Genomic DNA, 21,873 nt, shown 5'->3' with positions numbered 1-21,873 from the left:
CATATTATGACATTCATTTTCATTCGCTGCTCACATGCGACTCAAACTTTAACTCAATTTAAAAACTCACTTTGCCATTTGCTTGCTGCTGTTGTGATCTAATTTGATTAATGCAAAACTTGTTGGGGACGCACTGACAATCGCACTCGCACTCGTTGTCGTTGTAGTTGTGGTTACTCTCTCGCCTACACGTTGCCCGTTGTTGTGTCGTTCTTTTGTCGTTTCTTATTATTTGCTATTTGTTTATGTTCACTACTCATGCCCGTGCCTATCGCTGTGTTCGCTTTTCGCTGCGTTCCGTTCCGTTCCGGGCAGGCCAACTTAACAGCACGACGTTCGATCTTCGAATGTTCGATCAACTGTTGCTTCTGTTGTTGTTGCTGCCCGGTCGACGTCATCTCGTGTGTACGAGCGGCTGCGGTTACTTTAAGAGCGCGCCCGAAGGGCTCAGCATAGTTTAGATAAATTCTTGCCTCTTTTTTTTAAATTGATCAGATCAATTTCAATTATTTCATAAATTTAAATTCAATTAAGTATTAACCATTTATAACAGAAGAAAAAAACACAAAATAAAAAGAAATTTAAAACAAATGAGATTTAATTGAGACTCGGGCTCAAACTTGAAAATACCTTTATACTCAAAATCAGTTGAGACTAAATCAAAATTGATTCACATAAAATTTAATTGAAAACAATTTAAAATCAAATCGAGTCTCAGGCATTGACAGTAACAAGCTATCGTTGTTTACATCGACACAGTAAATATCTGTTGCTTCTATTGTGCGAATTCATCCGAGTGTTACTCTTAGCCCGCAACTTTTTTGAACCGGCCCTGTGCATGATACGTACAAGCATATGTACTGTCCGTCGTCGCAGCGCCGCCAGCAACAACGAAACCAAGAACAACAAGCACAGCTAGTCAGCAAGTGCCAAGTCGTCGGCTGTTGCGCGTCGTGCTCGCTGCTGTATGTGTATGCGTACACTGGTGTCTGTCATTGTGTGTGTGTTGTGTTTCATATGCTTCGCTTGCTTGTTGCTCAGGGAAGCCCCAAAACACCCCGCGCGCAATTTCTGCCATTGTTGTTGTTTCTGTTGTTGTTGTTAGTGTGTGTTGTAGCATGAGCAAAAGCGAATAAAAGAACTCGCTGGGGCTGTTGCTTAAATGAGTGAGCGCCGCCGCGTTCTTGGCTTATTAGATCAATTGACTTTGTTTTTGTTTTGTATGCTTTTTTTTTAGTGCGCCATTTTCTGATGCGGCAATGAATTGCTAGGGTGGTGGGGAGGGAGGCTAGCTAAATATTTGTTACTCTTGCGCCTGTACAGTTTTTGCGTTAATTTATATCAGATTCGTATTTTGTTTTTATGTGTTTTGTTTTTCGGCATTTGCAAATTTGTGTTGTTGTTGGATGAACATGCGAGTTTGGTGTTGATTGATTTTATTTTTTTATTGGGTTTGTGTTTGTGCGTGTGATTGCTAAATATTTGTCTGCTGATATTGCCCTTAATAGCTGATTTGAAACGATATTTTGTCCGACAAGGCGACGTCGTTTAATTGATTGTGTATCGAGTACAGTTACGTTACGATTAGTTATCGGAATATAAAAATATCCGGTAATTGATTGCATTAATTTTGTGATTGCCGTAATCGTCTTATTCGCAACTGGTTATCGATAATATTACAAGCGATAGTACAAGCTTCATTATCACAGTTACACGTTTTGTGATTTTAAGAGATTTGTATTTAATTGTATTTTCGGCCTACTTGAGCTCTCTTAACCCTCTGCTGCATGCCCATAGAACCATTAAGGAAAAACATTTTTTCTATGCATATACATGCATATGTATAGGATTGTTTGGGATATGTTAAGAAATATTTGGGCAAATTTTTTTTTTTAAGTAATAGTTTATGAAAAAAAAATGGAATTTGACTTCGGCAGTTTTTGCATAATATAATACATATGTATGTGGCTTTATCACAGTCAAATTATACGTTTTTATGAAAGAAAACTTTATTTTCTTTTGGAAAATATTTTTCCTCAACAAAAAAATGGTTTTTTGTTGTGAAAACTTCTTTCGAAAATTCATCGTTCATTAATTTAATTACAAGAGACGTTTAAACAAAGTTCATAAAAACACGAAATAAATCATCATTAGAATTATTTTTAAATTTTTTTACAATTGAAAATAGTGGAAATATAATGGACGATAATAATCGACATCGCTTAAGTACCATCTTAAATTAAATAAATTTTGTTAAAAACTAAAAACCATACATGGCACTATATGCGGTAGAGGGTTAAATTGATTTAATGTAAACTATTTAATAATCTATTTATTTTGATACTTTGCACTTTTACGTAAATTATCGCAATACTATCGATAAACATGAGATCCAAGCTTGTTTGTGTATGTTTGTGTCTATCTGCATAAATAAAAAAGCTGCAACTGGCTTGACAACAACAGCAACGAATCAACGTGGACTCTTTGTCTAGCCAACAGACCCAAATATCAAACGCAAATCGAACGGAAGCCAATCGATAAGACGGCCTATCGTCAATGCACATCACAATCGCACAAACGTACATATGTACATATGTAAATGCAAACAGAAATAGTTTTAATGTGTATGTGTGTGTATGTATGCACATATTTAGACAGTTGACGGACGATAAGGCTCGACGGCAACACCGTTGATGATATCACAAAAAAGGTAAACAATCTAATCAATAAACACAATAAAACCATGACGAACGGGCTACGCACTCAACACAGATATATGCATACATCTGTGCATATGAATGTATGTATATCTACATAAGTAAATCTGTTTGTTTGTATGTAATGTGCAGTGTTGACAACTCTGGAAAACCTAAATTAGCTATATCAACATTTAAAAATAGCTAAAATCTGCAAGAAGGCCAGTAATAAGGTATTATGGCTTTAAATGATTTTCCGATCCCATAGAGCATAAGTATGTTATATGATCAATATTAAAGTCGACTCTATTTAACCCTCTCCGTTTGTCAGTCCGTTTTTTTGTACACCAAGATCTCACTCTAAAAGCTAGAAATACAAATATGTATTAGCAATATCCTTCATTTCTTCATTTTATATATTTAATAGTAATCTAGCAATAATAATTTGAAGTTTGTCTAATTTATTTTTAAATTTAAGTTATAAAATGGCTAGAAATCCTGCCAGCCGTTATATCATAATTTTCCCGCTATAAATATACGAAAATTTCCAAATCTGGCGAAAAAATAGCCGAGTTGGCAACACTGGGAATGTGAGCAATCCTCTCTCACTGCGCCCCGCTCTCATGCACGCGACGATTGATTACAGGCAATAAAACGTCTTTCGAACCGATTGACTTAAAAATAAACATAGACACACACACACAGTCAAGGCAACATAGATACAACAATTAACAGAGTTGCGTGTGTGTTAGTGCGGGAGCCTTTGCAATGGACACAAGTGGCCCCAAAACTGCAGTGTTGACGACGTCTTATTCATTGACGCATTGGGTAATCGATATACAGAGAGACCCACACACACAAACACACACATACATATGCATATACAACGGCAGCCGCCAAATGAAACCATTAAGCGCAACATAAAACAGCCGTCGCAGAGACGCGAGCCGAGAGCAAAAAGAGAGAGAGTGAGAGAGAGAGAGCGAGAGCAAATACATGACGAGAGAGGCGGGGGAACATTGCAACCAGAAGCTACGATCGGGCAGTGCCGCCAAAGTGGCGGCTCCAGTGCAGACGGACAAGCGAAGCACAAACAATCAGTGGAGCCAAAACAACAGCAACAACATGAATAATAACAACAACAAAGACGACAACAGCGACGACGACGACGTGATCATGTCTGGACAGTTCAGCAATGCTGGCGACGTTGTCGGCTCCAACTTTGTTATTATTACCGCTCGCTCGTGCACATGCCCCTCAAAACAACAACTGCCCACGATTTGAATGCTGTTGTTGTTCATGTTGTTATTGTTGTTGCTGCACTCGAGTTGTTGTTGATGAAACAGGTTTGAACTCTCAACGTCTGGCGATCGGCGATCGGCCGCAGGCAACGCCAGCGTCGACGTTGCGTCGATATTAAACGTAATCAATAGAGTTAACTTCTTTAATTGAGCAGCAACGACGTGAAACGCACGAAAGCGAAGCGACAATCAAAACTAATTGAATGTGTATATGGCAAAAAGTGAAGAGAGCAAGTAAAGAAGAGCGCGAAAGAGGGAGAGTAAGCACCCACTTATAAGTGTAAGCACACTCATACAAACGTACGTTCGTACATACATGCATACATGTGATGACCTGTTGAGCTTTGAGCATTGTTTGACTTTTGCTCAATGAGTTGTACAAAAGTTGAGCGGGTGACAGAAAGCTTTGACAGGCCAAAGTCGAGACTGCGTTACGCCTCATAAGCTCACACATACCCATACACATAAAAATAACTATACAAATACAAAGGAAATTGGTTCATCATGTTGCGGGCAATTAAGCATTGCATAATTTTAAGCGTCATGTTATTTAATGTAGGATAAGAAGGCACAGGATGATAATAAGATCTTAAATATAACAATAAATTTATTTTTTATTTTCTTTGTAGTTTAGTTATTTCCATCTGTTATCATGTTCACTCAATTTGTGGGCGGTTTTATCTGTCAGTTCCAGTTGTGAGTGTCGTTTGCTAGTAAGGCTTCTTCTATGGCTCAGACTTGTCGGAGGCCAACTAATATCTTTATGCGTCAGCTCTATATAAACGTGGACCTTAGTCAACATTAGTCAAACCATTAGAGAATGTTGTCAATTGTGTCAAGTGGCCAAAATGGAGAGACAGAAAGAGCTGGAATTATACTATGTACATTGTACACAGATACAAATAAAGTTAAGACCGGCCGAGTCACAGTTGACGGTCGTTTCGAACAGGCCACTAAAGTTGGCTATTATAACACGTTGATTGCTCATTTGTTGACACGCAACGTTTGCCGTGGGTCTATTTTAAGACGGCGACAAAAAGCCAAAAACAGGAAAAAAAAAAACCTGTAAAAATGCTTTGACGAAGTGTATTTAAACTAAGTATACCCTGTAGTGCAGTGGTATTTTTAATTTAACAATACAAGTGATAAATACTAGTATTATTATGGAATAACTGAAATATGCATCTTTAAGATACTTTCATCGATTCCTGTAACGTCAAAAGTAACTCAACTGTGCATACCCTATACTGCAGGGTATAAACAGTGTCAATTTCGGTTAATATTTGCACAATTCAACCAAGCAAAAGGAACAACAAGAACAACAACAGCGTGTTATATATGTATCTATATCTATTTGTTTGTACATATCTCTGTCCATGAATGACGATGGCTGCCAGGCCATAAAACTAGTAGAAGTAACAACAGCAACAACATTCGCTAAGTGCGCGCACGTCATGAGCATTTGCATATTTGTATTTCGTATCTACACAAATGTATGTATGTACGTGAAATGTATCTGCACTCATAGCGATTGGACATTGGCAGCTTGCTGCGATTGAGACTCGGACTGGGGCTGCGACTGTGCTTGACTGCCAACAGCCATTTTTCGATCATACGCAGACAGATTGACTAACTGACTGACTGGCGAACTGACAATAACGCTTGCGATAGAAATTCCCATCAGGAACTTGAACATGTGCAAAAAGCGCAGAAATCCACACGATTTCTCAAGCACTTACATAGTTTAATATGTAGAAATGGAAATTACAACAAAACACTCTAAATTATAATTAGAATTTCGAGTAGATTTAAATAAAGTGTAATTCAAACATCTTTGTGAAAAACATTCGTAAATAAATTTTTAATGCTATTATAAACAATACCTATAACAATTAAATTAATGTAACTAAATTGCTGCCTTAAAGAAATGATTTACTATTCAATAGTCAGTTTAAAAAGTATTTAAAAAATTGTATATAATATTGATCTTTATTTAAAAATGATTTGAAATTCATTATATCTAAATGAAATGATTAAAGCTCATATTTTATAATTGCTGCTGTACTATGTTCAGAATACTTATGATTAATGTTCATGATTTCTTTGAAAATATACAAGAATAAATATATTTTTGATTACTCCTGCTACTTTACTCATTTTAAATAATGAATAAGCTTAAATTGTTTGAAACATATGATTTTACTGTGAATAATTGTTACCACACACCTATATTTAAGTATTTATATCTATACCAAAATTAAATAATTTATAATATTAATATCAATGAAATAAAATCTTGAGCATATTCCAAAATGTAACTTTTTCTAGTACAAAATATTTTTATTTTTAGCTTAATTTTAATCTAAAAAAAACTATTTGAAGCATACAAAAATCTTAAGCTAGCTAACTATAAATAACTGTGTTGTTTCTGGAGGTATCTGAACCAAACTCTCAGATTTTATATTAAGCATGGTTTTATATATTCTGACTAAGTTCGATTAAAATCGGACTATTAAATTGGTAATTGCCAGTCAGAATTTAAATTTAAGATAGATTCACACATAATTTAAGATCTTCAAAGCTTAAGAAAAAAAACGGTTCAAATTCCAGTACGAACGTACCTAATTTTGGGAGCGCATATTTTGCTGAGTGTATTAAATAGTTGTGTATTGTTATGATTAACATTTAGGATTACTGTGCATATTTGAATAACTTTCGCTGGGTTGTGTTTATAAAACATTTACCATGTGATGGCCTCCCAATTGTATGAGTATGCGTACAGCGTGTGTGTGTGTGTGTGAGTGGGTATGTATTGTGTGTGGCGTCGCACTGTGTGTTGTCTATCACTCGATTATAATTCTCTGGTTCTACGTATAGTTCGCTGTGTCTCTGCCAGATTGTTGCGTTGGATGTATCAACGCAGCGCATGAGTTCATTGTGTGTCATGTTGTTGTTGTTGTTGTTGTTGTTTTAATTGTATATGTGTGTCGCTGTGTCTGTCTATGTGAACTCGCCTTAGCGGCTGTTGCTGCTGATTGGGAATCGCCAGTTGGGCGACTGTGCACACACATGTGTAGCTTCAACTAACGCGGCACGCAGATACTTTTCTATGCACACACACACACACACACACACACACACACAAAGAGACATTCCTTGCCACTTCTTGTCGTCTATGAAAACGCTTTTATAAGTATCAAACGGGCAAGTAAATAAAACGATCGCAGACTTGCGACGCCAGTGAAAATATGCTGTGAATGTTCAGCTGCTGCTGCTGTTGTTGTTGCTGTTGCTGCTGTCATGGTTCTTGTATCTGTATCTGTATCTATATCTTTGTATCTGCATCTTTTATTTAATTTGTTGGTTGGCATATTTGCATTGTAGCAGCTGTTGCTACCAGCTAAAAGATACTTTGTGCAGCCCCAGACAGCATCGAGACAGCTTAATGACTTGCGTCAATGGCTTTGTGCAGCTTTTTACCTGCAAACCTACTAACTGCAAATCCCAGACAAAATGGCATCATTAAAATGACATTTTTAGCGGGTAAAACCCATAAAATCATCAATAGAAACGAACGCGATCAGAAACAGGCAACACAGCGCCAGGTCACAAAATACATTTGACATTTGGCCCGAAAAAGGATATTAAAGCCACTTGACTGCAACAGACCTGCTGGCAGGCTATTAGACGTCGAAACACTTGAGAGGCTTAGATAAAGTCCTCACAGGTAGTAGATCCTCGCATCCTTGCACCGAGTGCTCAATGGCTTCTGTGGAAAACCCCAGAAGGTGTCATTGGCCATTTATACCCAACGATACCCAAACGGTTTAAGGCCAACAAATTGCAATTCAATATCCTTGCACCTCCAACAGCTACGAGGAGTTACTTTGCCTATCGTAATTAGATTTTAAGTGTTCGTGGAAAAGTGTTATACAAATTAATTTATTATTGTTATAATTTAAATTCAATTGCCTTTTACTGATTAATAATGATAGAGCAAACTGTGATCCTACAAATTGTGAGGCATACACTGGAATACTTTTTACACACACATATGAATAGGAAGTTTATTTTAAATTTAGGATATATTTATCTTAAATGAAAGTTTAAGTCATGAAATTTGTTACATACTCTTCTTAACACCTAATAAAAATAAACAGAACTTTTCATAACGATCAGATAATAAATATCAATGCTAAACAATAAAATTAATATATCAGATCGAAGAACGGCTTCATAATAATATAGCTGAACTAAAAACAATTTGTTAGAGCATTGAAAAGCTGGTAATAAATCCGTTTCATTTAAACTCATTCATTGAGGATAAGTCTATCTTATACCATATATTATTCTGGGAAAATTTAACATTTCCCCGATTTTTAGCTTTATCAAAAGTATGATATGCTGACAAATAGTTTTAATAATATGCTTGCACAAATTAATATTTCCACTCTATGTAACTTAATTACTATCCTTTATCAAAAGTCTGATATGCAGACAAAGAATAAATCTAAAAATAAAAATAAATTCAAATAAATTATGCTGAATTTTCGGCTTTCTTGGGCCAATCTTAATTTCATTGCCCGGGGATTGTACGAATATCATATCGTATCTGCTCGTACGTCACGTAACTTGTTATCAGTGCGATTGATAATGAAAGTGAAATGGCAAAATAAAAGCAAATTAAATAAATAAAAGCTCATAAGTCTATAAGTGTGAGAGTGTGTATGTGTATAGAGTATGTATGCGTTTACTCTAATCTTCTGTTGATACGCATTAAATTGTTTATAAGAATGTATATGACTTTTCATTGGCAACGCATATTTTAGTATTATTATTCTTATTGCTGTCAGTGTGTGTGTTTGCGTGTGTATGTATGTACTTCTATCATGAATCACGCCATTCGCTTTTTTATCAACTAAAATGAATTCTATTTTACACACACACTCCGTGCACGCATTTTTATCAATATTGCCGAGCATTGACATATATATAGTATATATTTGGAGTATAAATGGGTGCTTGTCTATATATGTAATTGCCTGGTGCTTGTCAGACCCATAATAACTGTATTAAACGGCATTACCCAAGAAAAAGAACTGGCACAGCGGAAGACAAAGAGAGAGAGAGAGAGAGAGAGAGAGAGAGAGAGAGAGAGAGAAAGGGAAAGATGGGAGTCGATAGTTTGGTAATTCCGTTGGGGGATTCAATTCGGTTGTCACTGATAACAAGAAAATAGATAAATCGTTGAAGGTCAACGATATAAATACTAAACATACATCACAACGTTTATCTCTTTTCACTTTCTTTGTGAGTGCCATATCATATAATACTCGCTTTTTTAAGTACAGTTTGTTGAGATCCCCAATGAGTCAGTGTGCTAAGAACAGGTGCAGACAAATAACGGTAACCACCCATAAAGATAACGATGACCGATAAACTGACAAGCTGAAAATATGCAGTGATATAAATCAATCATCTAATAAATTCATATCAGATAACCAATAAAGCAAGTGCAAAATATTTATGTAGGAAATAAACTATTTTTTTAAATTATTCAATAGTTTTACAATTCTAAAGATGGGAAAAAAGATTGCTAATATTTCAGATATTGATACTGAACTGCTAAGCAAATTATCAATATTATCTACATATGTATGTATATTAATAAGATATTCTTAATATACTATTAAAATTTCTTTTCAATTTACCTTTTAATTTTTCGCGTGACGTTTCCAAAGCATTTTTACGCGAATTCACTGTGGATTCTGTAATGAGAAAATAATAAATTAATAAATCAGAAGCATCTTCATTTAATTAAATATTTTTACGATTTTCTTTAAAAATGCTTGACATTTTTTGTAAGAGTTTTCCACATTTTCACAAATATAAACATAATTTATGGCCAAATCATTTATTTTGGCCAAGCAAAGTCTTAAAATGTACTCGTTTTCTCTCAGTTGCCAAATAAAACAAAAGAAAAGTCTATTTAATCTTTTATTTATACTAAATGTCGAGGCCCCCACACATTGACACTGACATTTCACTCGGTGACGTCAAGTGAATAGAACCCCCTTCCATCCCCACCTATATGCTTGGCCAATAGAGTAATAACAACAATATAATATGAAAGAAAAGTTGTTGAGAAAAGTGTTGCCATTTTCCATGGGCAGATGGAGGCCTCAAAAGTAATGTATTTATATGTACATATATAATATATATTTTCGATATTCTGAAATATTTTGCTAATTTTAAATGTGTGTCTGCCTCGCACATAGTCATCTATATAAGTATACGCACACATACCGAAATATTTGATCATTTCGACGAAATAAATTTCGTCTACGCCAAATGAAAATAAAAACGCATAGACAATGTTAAATGTTCTATAAATACAAACGAATTGCTTTGCAATTTGTGGCGAAATTCCCATTGAAGGCGCAACAAAAAATATATATAATATAACATAAAAAAATGACAAAAATAATAAAGAAAAATATTCTAAAATGAGCTTGACTTGACTTCATTCAATGTGAGTATATTATATTAATGTAAATCTTTATATTTGTTAAGGCGTCCAGGCAATTAATATGACGCACTTTTGAATCTTCATCATTATTTCACATTCCACATCTTTGTTTTCTAGCCTCATTCATGACATACCCTGTAAATATGATTGTAATAAACAAACATAGAATATTCAACTGAAATTTTCTTAAAATAAATTTTTTGTATTTCCACAAATTCAGTTCAGATTATCTTATAAAATTTTCTGATGATTTAATGGAGTAAAGAAAGCACTTTTTTTTTTTTTTTACTTAATCACTTCTGATTAGGCTGCAGAGTATCTTCAAGTCGATACCACAGTCGCTGTTATTCATTGACTTTGTGGGCTGCGCAGTTAGTTAGTTGCCTTTTGCACAATTTGTGGCTGTTTTTTGATAAGCATATGAATATACATATGTATATACTAAGTATTATATGTGTGTACTCGTTTATAGATGTGAGTATATATATTGTACTTATGTGGAAAGGCGCGTAATTACAAAATACACTGCGATTAAACGTCTTATCGGTGACCACAAACTGAAATATTGTCTTGCTCGGTGGCTGTTGTAAAGTACTCATGAATGTATTCACACTAGCACTCGTTCTCGTACTTTAATCGCACTTTAGTGAGCTGCACTTTGAACGTTGTCTTGATAAGAAGCAGCTTTAAAGATTGTTGACAATGCGGACGCCGTAAAGTATGCAATAATTTATTAAGAGCGCGACGCACGAGTAATCTACGGAGGGTATTCGCCTTTAAGATACCCTGTAGAATAACATAAATGCGTTGTACTTGACGCTTACGCAATCTGTAAGTATTTATTCATTGTGACGTCATATGTGCATATTACTCATACGACATGTGAAGCAGCGCATATAATAAATAAACGTTAATAATTGCCTTTAGGTCTGTCTAGTAGCAAATGCTGAGCTCATGCGCACACTCATAGTATTCACATTCACATTCACACTCGCACTCATTCATGTTAATTGTTTTTATTAACATTTGCGGCAACAATTAGCAAAGTTCGACGAAGTAGAAGACGGAGAGAGAACGTAACAATAAGCGGCTTCCCCAGCACACAAACACACACAAACACACGCACACACACATACAATACACGGATACACTGTGGAGATAAACTGGTTGTTTCGAGCCTTGCAAGTTAACCAGTTTTTAAGTGAAGCTAAAAAGAAATGAAGCTCAAAGCGCATGAATTGATGATGATAATAATGATGATGACGATGACGATGACGACGACGACATTGCCAATTTCAGCCATGTTATAGACGCTTCTTCCTCTTCTTCTACTTGTTCTCCCTCTTGTTATTGTTGCCGTGTATATATGTATGTATTTATAAGCTGATTTTCTGTGTGCTTTGATGCGCATGTTTCCGCTTTTGTCCGCCGTTTGTCCCACTGTCCATTTGCTGCAAGAGACGCCAACAAGTCGGCGGCCATAAACATGTGCGGCAGGTGGTAAAGTCGCAGCAGCTGAGTCCGAAGCATGGCCAAATGGATGCGGCAAGACTTGGGGAATGTCTCCTGCTCTTCTTCTTCCTTTTCTTCTCTGAATGATGCGTGCGCAAATTGCGGCCGCTTTTTATTTTACCTGCGGTAACAACTTCTGCTTTTCAGCTCTTTTACCCGATTCTTCTGGCTTTTTATTCTGATTTTTTCTCTTTTGGTTTTATCCTCTTTACGCTTTGGGAGCAGCTGCCATAAATTGCTGAGTGCCTGGTTGCTTCTTTAATTTGCATGCAGGTTTTTTACCCATTTTCTTAATGTGAATCGTTTTGCAGTGACCATAAGATCTATAATAGTAGGGTATTCATTTCTGTTAATTATTATTTTTATTTGTATTATTGTATTTATTCATTAACTCTAATAAATATGTACGGGGTCTAAAGATCTTATGTATGCGAACAATTTTGATAATTGAATATAGTCTTAAATTAATACATTTTAATGGTAGATATTTGGCTAGCTCAGTTGATCTTTAATAAAGAAATTTTATATTATTTTCTAGATTGTTTTTGTACTAAATATATTTCTAATTTAATAAGAAGATTCGGAACTTTTTAAAGACTCCAAATTAAAATAGATCACTGTTTCAAGAGGTTTAAAGACGTAATAAAACAACTATGTCAATATAATTAAAAAAAAAAATGTTTCCGCAATTTTAAATGCTTTCTCTAATAAATCGAATTCTATAAAGATCGATCCTTATCATCACACATATCATATTAAAACTCAATTTTTCGTTTTTGCTCACTATTCTTGACTACAGATTGTTTTCTCTTTAATGCTGTTTATAAGAAAAGCTACAGTTACCTTAAATATAACATTCAATCTAAATAAAAAAAACCTATTCATGACTCATGGGTGTTGTAGTAGTCACACTCATAGTTAAGAGCACTTCGAGTCCCATTCAACTGAATTGCAAAGTGAATAAAATACGTTACATGGCATTTGCAATGTGCATTGCATGTCATACAATGAATGCAAATGAATATTTGAGTGTGTTTATTCAGTTACAAATGAATGCTGACACATTAAAGCCACAATCGCAGTCAGCTGCTGTCGGCCGTATGACTCACTCCCTTAACACCTTCTTTACCCCATCGCAGCCTTCCCCTTACCCCTTTCCGTACAGCATTCAGTTATGCTTGTGGCAAAGCGCGGAAAATCGGTTTAAGTGCCATTAACCAACTGACCGAGTGCGGGAGTTAACTGCAAATCCACTCGACCGACACAATGAAACGTCATTTAATGATTTTAAACAAGTTAGAGGTCTGCAAGAGAGAGTGCTGCACTAGCAGATATCCAGCAAACACAGACGATGTGGCAATTTAACGTTACGATAACTAGATAACTATCTAAAAAACGGAACAGAATCAAGTTAGAATCTGATTATAAGTTTTGCATAAAAAATCGATAGATCGATTGAAGATATCCTACAAACTCAGGCAATGCATCGCGATGTGGCAATTTAACTTTTCTTTTTTAGTTACGATAATACGAAAGTCGATGCATTTAAAATAATCGATAGTTATCTAAAGATACCTCGAAATATGTAGAAACACCAAGTAATGTGTCCGCCTCTAACTTTTACATGCAATAAATATACGCACCTTTTAGACATACGCAATTAGTACAGGGTATACAAATGTATGTATACTGAAATGTTGCCCTAACAACCGCAGCCAAGTGCCCACAGGCACACGTGGATGAGGAAAACGCATCACAACAGTCGCAATCGATGCAACATTTTCAATAGTTGATTTCAAACTCATTTGCTCTCATTTAGTTACGTTCTCTCCCTGCTCTCACACTCCTACTCAAACACACACTCACACAGACACACTCGCACTTTGAGTGGAATCGACGTGTTGCCTGTGACGTATTAAAAGCGCAAAGCAGCCGCAGAAAATGAAATATGCAAAACAGCAAAAAAAAATAAATACCAAAATGAAATGAATCGTAAAGCGGCAGCAATAAAAGCAAAAACAACAAAATCAAGAAGAACAACAACAACAATAATAACACTAGCAATTTTTGCATATGCGCCTGTTGATTGCATAATTAAAATGCTCGACTTTGTTGTATTTTTATTTATATTTACATATATTCTCTTTGCACTGCACATGCACAATTGTATATACCTACAAATTCATACATATATACAAATGTGTGTGTTTGTTGGTATGTGTGTGAACATTAATAGAAAAGTATTTACTAAATATTAATCGCCATATTCTTCGCTCTGCCACTTGGAATTTGTAATAATGCCAAACACAATCAACCAAATTAAGCTGAAACAAGTAAGAGTGCTTGAAAGTCGAGTGGTTTTGACGCGAAGATACCCTGCAGTCATATCTGAAGAGTGTTTACACCATGTGTTATACTAATATATACAAATATACTGGGAAATAATATTGGAAAATTTTCAACTGAAATCGGAGAGGATTCCGTTAAGATTATCGAGATATTTCCTGAAAAAGTAGAAAAGAACCTAAGTATTTTTGTGAAGAAAATGTAAAGGAGTCTTTAAGGAATTTTCTGCAAAAATCGTGGAAGAATCGCTAACAGATATAGCTAAGTAAACGTAAAGAAACCTTGTGATCCACGAGGACTCCTTAACTTTTTTTTGCGAGGGAAATTCATTTTTCGACTGTAGGAAATCTCAATGTTTAATTCCTTAATGTTCTTTATACAAATTCCTCAAGGTTTTCTCAAGCTTTAGCAAACAATTATTGAGGATTCCTTGAAATTTCCTTAAGGTTTCGAGCTGATAGTAAGAAAATGTGCTTAAATGTCGAGGGTTTTTGATACAAAAATACCCTGCAGTCACGTATGAAGCGTGCTTACACCAGTGTTTCCTTTTAATTAAAAATATTTGAAAGTTACTTCATATATTTGGACTTTACTTTTTCTTATTATTAAATAACTAAATGTGTTATTCATTCGACACTCTTGAATTGCATACCTATTTATAACACTTACAGGGTATGCAACTAAAAATGCATGTGATACGCTTTTGTTGTTTTGTATTGTTGCTTTTTTAGATATATACATATATTTTTTTCAACGATTGCCAATTCCTGCAGCTGTTTGCACATTTCATTAAAAGAAATAAAAAGGCATCTAATACATATGTGTATGTAAACGGGCGGAACGAACTGAGGCGGGTTAAGGCCGGGCCCAAATCCAGTTACGTTTACAGCTGCAACAGACAGACAGACAGACAGACAGACAGACAGACAGACAGACTCGGAATTGCAGCTAAAAATTTGCAGTCAAGACCCACGTGAGACCAGCAAAGAACTATTCAAGGAATGTGGCAAAGTGCGTGGGATTCGAAAAGCTAACAATTAAATTGCATCAATATTAATAAAAAAGTAGAACGAGTCGAGGCAGGAAATATAACCTGCGTCATAAGTTCTATTTTTAATGCCAAAAGAAGCAACAAAATAAGATAAGAAATATTTGTGATTCCATTTAAACGATTTAACAAATCAACACAATATAAATATATAATCATCCGATTTTTAAGCTTAATCATTACATTAATCGTCACAGAATAATCAATGAATTCAAACTGCACAGAATTAAATTTCATTTTCCTTAATATGTATTTGATTTTTTATTTATTGAACACATTTTTAGAATTGATTTATTTAAACAACAATATATAGTAGATAAAAAAAACCATTAATCATCATACATATGTAAATTATATTTTGGCTCTTGTAATTTATTATAATTTATTGGATCGTTTTTTGCGTCGTGGCTTAAGGAAAATGTTAAATGTTACAGTTTTCAAGCTTGTCAAAAGTCGTTTTAATTACTATTGAAATATATTTTCTTGGCAAACAGTAAAAGAATATCAAACTTTATTAAAATATCAGAGTTTCTAAACTCAAATTCTTGTCGCAATTAGCACATTTGAAAATTGCAACACATGCTTTCAATTCCAAATAATATTTGTTGGTGATAGAAAATGTGTACACTCCGGATGTCATTTAAATATACAAATTTTCTTATTTGTAGTAAATTTTTTATTGTAAAATTCCAATTCTACCATTCCGAACTACAAAAATTATATATGTATGTATGCTTTTACAAATTCCAATTCAGAGTTTTAAATAAGAAATATGCAAGTATTTATGGCTGGGAAAGACAAATGACAAAGACAAAGAAAAAACTGAAATTGTTGAGAAAAACTTAAATAATTTTGAAATGATTAATTAGCAAAATAGTGCTAAAAGGTTGTCTACACATTATCCTAGTCACGATTATCTATTGGGGTCTACACAGATTCTATTTAAATGCAAATTCACAGATGCTACAAATGATTAACCCATGTGACAGACTGTGTAAATGATGAGTAAATATAATTTAGCGAGAATGAGATAAGCCCTCGCTCTCATGAAGGTGAACAGAGGCTGAGTATTTGCTTGTGTCAGTGTGTGTGTGTGTATTTAAATGGGTGTTCAAATGTTGCTTCTTATTTGCTCACACTAAATATGAAACGCGAGCAATGAGCTAATGTAAAAATGGCTAAAAACGAGAAAACGCCAAACGGCTGACAACAGCAAAACGCAATTATCAAAAACGTATTCATTTTAATACTTAATTTCCTTTGAATTATTCTCTCACACAGTTGAACGCGCGCTCTCTCTCCCACACACACACACACACACACAAACAGACGTAGGCATGCTCTTAATTTGACTTTCAATTTGAACTGACGTTCAATCGACAGAGGGAATTCCCTGTTGAGTGTGTGTGCTCTCACTATCGCTCTCGCACTCTCTCTCTCTCTCTCTTGCTCTCTGTTTGTCTTTTGTTATCTTTTACTCAAGCTGTGAGTTTGCCTCGTTTGGCGTGTGCTTTGTGTCTGTGTGTTTGCTTTTCAGCTTTCAAGCTTTATTACACGCATTTTGTTGTTGCCTCACTTTGCATTGCTTTGCGATTCGTTTGACGATTATCATTAGCTGTGACTTGCTCTCTATTATTGTATTTAGTTGTTGTTGTGCACTTAATTGCTGTGCATTTGCTACGAGTACGTTGTATTTCGACTGTTTGCTTCGTTTAGATAAGATTTCACGCCTAGTTAGTAATTTTAGTGGCTGTACACTTTAAACTGACATTCGTTTCGTCTATTATCCGTAAAACAGTTCAAGTTCGAGGAAACAACTCGTTGAAGCTTTAAGCTGAATTATTTGTAATGAGTAAATATCAAATAATGTCCCTTAAATCATAAAAGCTCGACAATTTAATGTTATACTTTGAATTTATATTGGTTTTGCACTTTGAACAAATATTTGTTAACATGAAAACAGCTAAAATTCTAATGAAAGCTCATTAAAGCTGCATCAATTGAATTTGTATATTCCCAAATCAGTTAAATATCAAACTGAAAGTTCCTTAATGCTTAAATCTGTAATTTGTATCAAGTGTTATACAGTAAGTCTGAGAAAACCTCAGGCTGCATTAATATTATGGAGTGTATTTCAATTATTTTCCTTTAAAGCTGCGAAGCTCGACAATTTAATACTTCTCACTTTCATGTAAGGCTTATCAGAAGATTCCATCGGTATTTTGGCCGTTGCTTTTCACCTTGCCCAGCAGCCACCTTACACAGATATTTATAGCATGCTACGTTATGGCCAAAAGATTTATTTTTCGATCTGCGTTAACATAAATTACAGCACAGCCAAAAAAAAGGGGAGAGGAAAAAAGAAATGGAATAAATCGAAGACCTTACACAGACTCCTTCGTTCTGTTCCTTTTCCCGACTATGCACAACAATGTATTTGATGTATTTGTAGCTGTAGCTGTAGCTGTATCTGTATCTGTGTTTGTGCGTATTTGTATCTGTGCGAGCATCCAATGGGACAGACAATTTCATTTCATTTATATTTTATGCGTTGCTTTTCTACATTCGCTTCCTTTGAGTGCGCAAAAAAGATACAAACACGGACAGAGATACATACTGCAAATATTCGAGACTGTTGCCGCTCAAAATGGGAAAAACGTATCTGTTGCTCCATCCTGTGGCAACAGCTGCTGCCAACTTTTTGTGTTCTCAGCAAAAGGCGCAAAATAAAATCCGTCCCTCTGTCCCATTGCTGTCCGGCAAAGACAACGACAACGACGACGACGACGACGACAACAATCCTCAATCAACTTTGCTGTGTACAGCGTCTTGTATCTTGTATCTCACAGATACGCATAGCACTTGTGCTTGTGCTTTGGCTTTGCTTTTGCTTTTGCTTTACTATTTTGGCTTTGCTTTTGCATTTCATTTGTGCTGGTATTTGTATCTTGTATCTTGTAGATGCGTCGCCGTCGTTCACGACAAACGGTCTATAAACAGAAGTTTTCGTAGACGTTGGCGCCTCAGACACAGACGTGCTTTGCGCTACAACATGCTACGTGCCGCATTCGTAACGTGACTTCCTTCAATCTATGGCCCACTAAGGTATGGCCAAGGGGCCGGGGGATGGTAGAGAAAGGGGGTGTTCTTTAGTGAGAATTGCTGTTGTTGCTGTTGTTGTGCCCATTTAATGTAAATCGTAGTCAGACTAAGCTTAATTTAATTGCTTGCTTCTGGTATTTGCAGTAACAGCTGTTAGTACATTAACAGTCCAATAACATTGCTGTTATATTTATAACAGCCCAATTTGATTGCGCCTTAAATCAGTTAAGTAGTTGGCCTTATTGTTCTGCATTGACCATAAAGTTGCACAACGACAATTGTTAATATATTGTATCTTTGACTTTGGCAAAAAAAAAAAAACGCTGAAATGCTTCACTTTGAAAAGGCCGCCGACGCCAGACACCGAGACGTCTGCGTTGCCAGTTAACCAAGTTAGTGCCTGGGTCTTTAACCCATTGTATCTGTATCTGTAGCCGTGTGAGGGTGTGTGTGCTCAAATTTGAACTTGATCTCGAATCCTGCGCACAATTGAAACTGCAGTCGGTCGAAAACCTGTCCACAGTCCACAGTTTGAACTCCTTTTAGATGTTAAATATTGTGGCTAGGCTCTCTCAGCATCGATGCAAGTCTCAGACACAGTCGCTAGACCTAAACAACCAGCCCAAGTGACTACCTGACGCGTTAACCCTGTTTGTATCTGCATCTGTGCTCGTCTTTGTATCTGTATCTTATTGTCTGTGTGCGTGCGTTGGCAACACTTGAGGCACTTGAAGTGCCTGCAACATATTCATATTTATGATACACTTATGCTTCCAGCTCAAACAGGCACACACACACACACACTCACACACACAGAGAGAAAGAGAACTAAGTCTGGGATCTCCTTTGCTGGCTTGAACCTGTTTTTGGCCCTTTTCTTTTTTTTTTTATATTTTTTTTGTTATATTTTAGCTCTGTTTGTATTTGACTTTTGGGCCACTTAACTTTTTATCAGAAATCACTTTGCTCATTCTGCGAAATTGTTATAAATATGTACAGATATACAAGCCAATGTGTGTATACCATATTAAGTATATATGGTAGGAAGACATAATGCTCTGCAGGAAGCTGCTTCAAGTGTGAATAAAGCTCACGTTGAAGATGAAGCTGAAGATGGGCAAATTCATTTAGAATTATTTATGTACATACGTGTATACAAATGGCTCTTCCTGCTTATTTATGTTACTTATTTTGGCTTAAATAGAGGCATACAGTCAACAGGTGCGAGTGTGAATATTATCAAAAGAATTCATCTAATTTTTATAAGTGGACTGGGAATTTGTTGCAGAATTAAAATTAATTTTTTTTTACTTTGTTTATTTGCGCAACTTAACTGCAAAGTTCTTATTATAATAATATAATATGATAATTAAGTATTATATACTAAAGTTAAAAGTTAAAAAATGTATCTTTATTTTTGGAATTATATGTCGGGAAACCAAAAAAATGCTATAATTAATTGAGAATTAAAAAATATAAAATAAATAATAATAAAAGTCGATAATACACAAAATTCTTTAGTATATTTTGTATATTTAAATTGTAGAACGAATTCAGATTTGTAAGTTAAAAAATCCTTGAATAGAAAAAGTATTTCAGGCGAAATATATGTAATTAAATTTTACATGATATAGTAATTTCTACTACGATAAAGCTTAAGATAACTGTATATTGCACTACAAGATTAATTATAACCAAGATAAAATAACAAAATATTTACTTTCTTGTTTCTGCCAATAAAATTTGTATCTTTGTCAACTACATATAAATTTTAGTGCTAATTAAAGTCAACACTTTACTAATCACATTATACTGTTTCAAAGTTTGGCTGAAAATCTTAAAACTGCAATTTCCACTTCGATCTGCAGTTGACCTGACGAACAGATACACATTCACAAATTCAAAAACAAGTACACTGTGAATTGATTGATTGGAGTGAATGATATCACAGCTTGAAATTCAATTAAATGGCAATTGGACAATTTGTGTGCTCGTTGCAAAGTTTTTTGATAGTCCACAGAACAAAAAAAACCATATAGATACATATATATATATAAATAAAGAAAGGGAAAAAATATTTGTTATGAGACAAGAAATGCCTACTTCATCGTAATGTTTGGCAGCAGGCAACAAATTAAATTGATATGTGCCGATAATTTATTGATTTCTTTTAATCAGAAAAAGTCAAATGGAAAAAATTCTTAGAAATTTGCGCGATAACTTCAAGTAGACTTTATATGTGTGTGTGTGTGGACTGTTACTCATACCCGATGTAGAGGGAACAACAATAAAAGGCAAAAAGATGATATAAAACTTGTTTAGGTGAGAGAAACTCAGGCGATAGAAATATACGTCAGGTGAATCATTGGCAACAATGGAATCAGACAGAGACCAAAAGCAAAGACAAGAGCTTAGCTAGGGAAATAGGAGGTGTAGGGAGGAGGGAGGAGGGAGGAGGGTGTGCCTGGTTTCTGTCATTCAAAATGATTCTGTGCTAATATTTGACACGGCAACATTTAACTGACGTTTGTGTGGGTGCGCCAGTCTATTGCAAGACAAGAGGGCTATTCTGAAATCATATTTATAAACTTTTATACTCAACACACACACACTGACAAAACAGTGTGCGATAGAGATAGAGAGAGAGAGAGAGAGAGAGGGAGAGGGCAACACATATCTGGGAACAGGTTAACCTGCCAGTTTGTCCATTTGACGCAAGAATTGTGCTACGTATTTTTTTTTTAGGAGTAACTTGCCCCAGAGCACAGAGACTCTGAGTCATAAACGTTAGCAAAGGGGGCTCACTAAAAATAATTTAACTAAAAACAAGAGTAAGGCCAGATTGATAAATTATAAAAAAAAGAATGTGCAAAATTGTATTTTATATTAAAATTCCATATCTAAAAAGAATTTTATTAAACTATTCCACAGATAACAGATATCTTTCATTTATATTTGAAAAGCTCAACAATATAAATTTTTTTTTTATTTTGATTTTTATTATTATTATTAGTATTATAATAAAAGTTATTAATAGCATTAAATTAAGTCAACCAATAAAAATTGAACGACATTTATTTTTAGAAAGTCAGCTATATATTTAAAAACTTTTATTTAAATAAGTCATCCTAAAAACTTTATAATTCCGTACCCCTGCTATGGAATTGATTGACTACACCCATGACAGCTTGAGGCCACAATTCACAGACAAAGTCCGGGCGCGCGTGTTTGTCTCTCAGTGTTTCAATGCGGCTCTGGGTTTGGTTATATTTATTCTTTCGTGAGCTTCCCCCATATTTTGGTTTCAGCAACAAGCCTAAACGATGGCCAAAACCAATG

At 35.0% G+C, this 21,873-nt stretch overlaps 1 protein-coding gene across 1 annotated transcript in view; it reads right to left on the bottom strand.

The window, feature by feature from the left end:
• The window catches only part of LOC117785538, a 52,067-nt gene that overhangs the window by 19,179 nt on the left and 11,015 nt on the right, over positions 1-21,873 (bottom strand). Inside the window, exon 2 of the mRNA XM_034623614.1 lies at positions 9,709-9,765. Coding sequence (XP_034479505.1) covers positions 9,709-9,765 — 57 coding nt within the window. The remainder of the gene's footprint in view (positions 1-9,708; positions 9,766-21,873) is intronic.

This window comes from Drosophila innubila, assembly GCF_004354385.1.
Source record: "Drosophila innubila isolate TH190305 chromosome 2R unlocalized genomic scaffold, UK_Dinn_1.0 1_C_2R, whole genome shotgun sequence".
Classification (NCBI taxonomy): domain Eukaryota; kingdom Metazoa; phylum Arthropoda; class Insecta; order Diptera; family Drosophilidae; genus Drosophila; species Drosophila innubila.
Note: the sequence above shows the minus strand (reverse complement) of the source record. Positions and strands in the feature narration are given on the sequence as shown.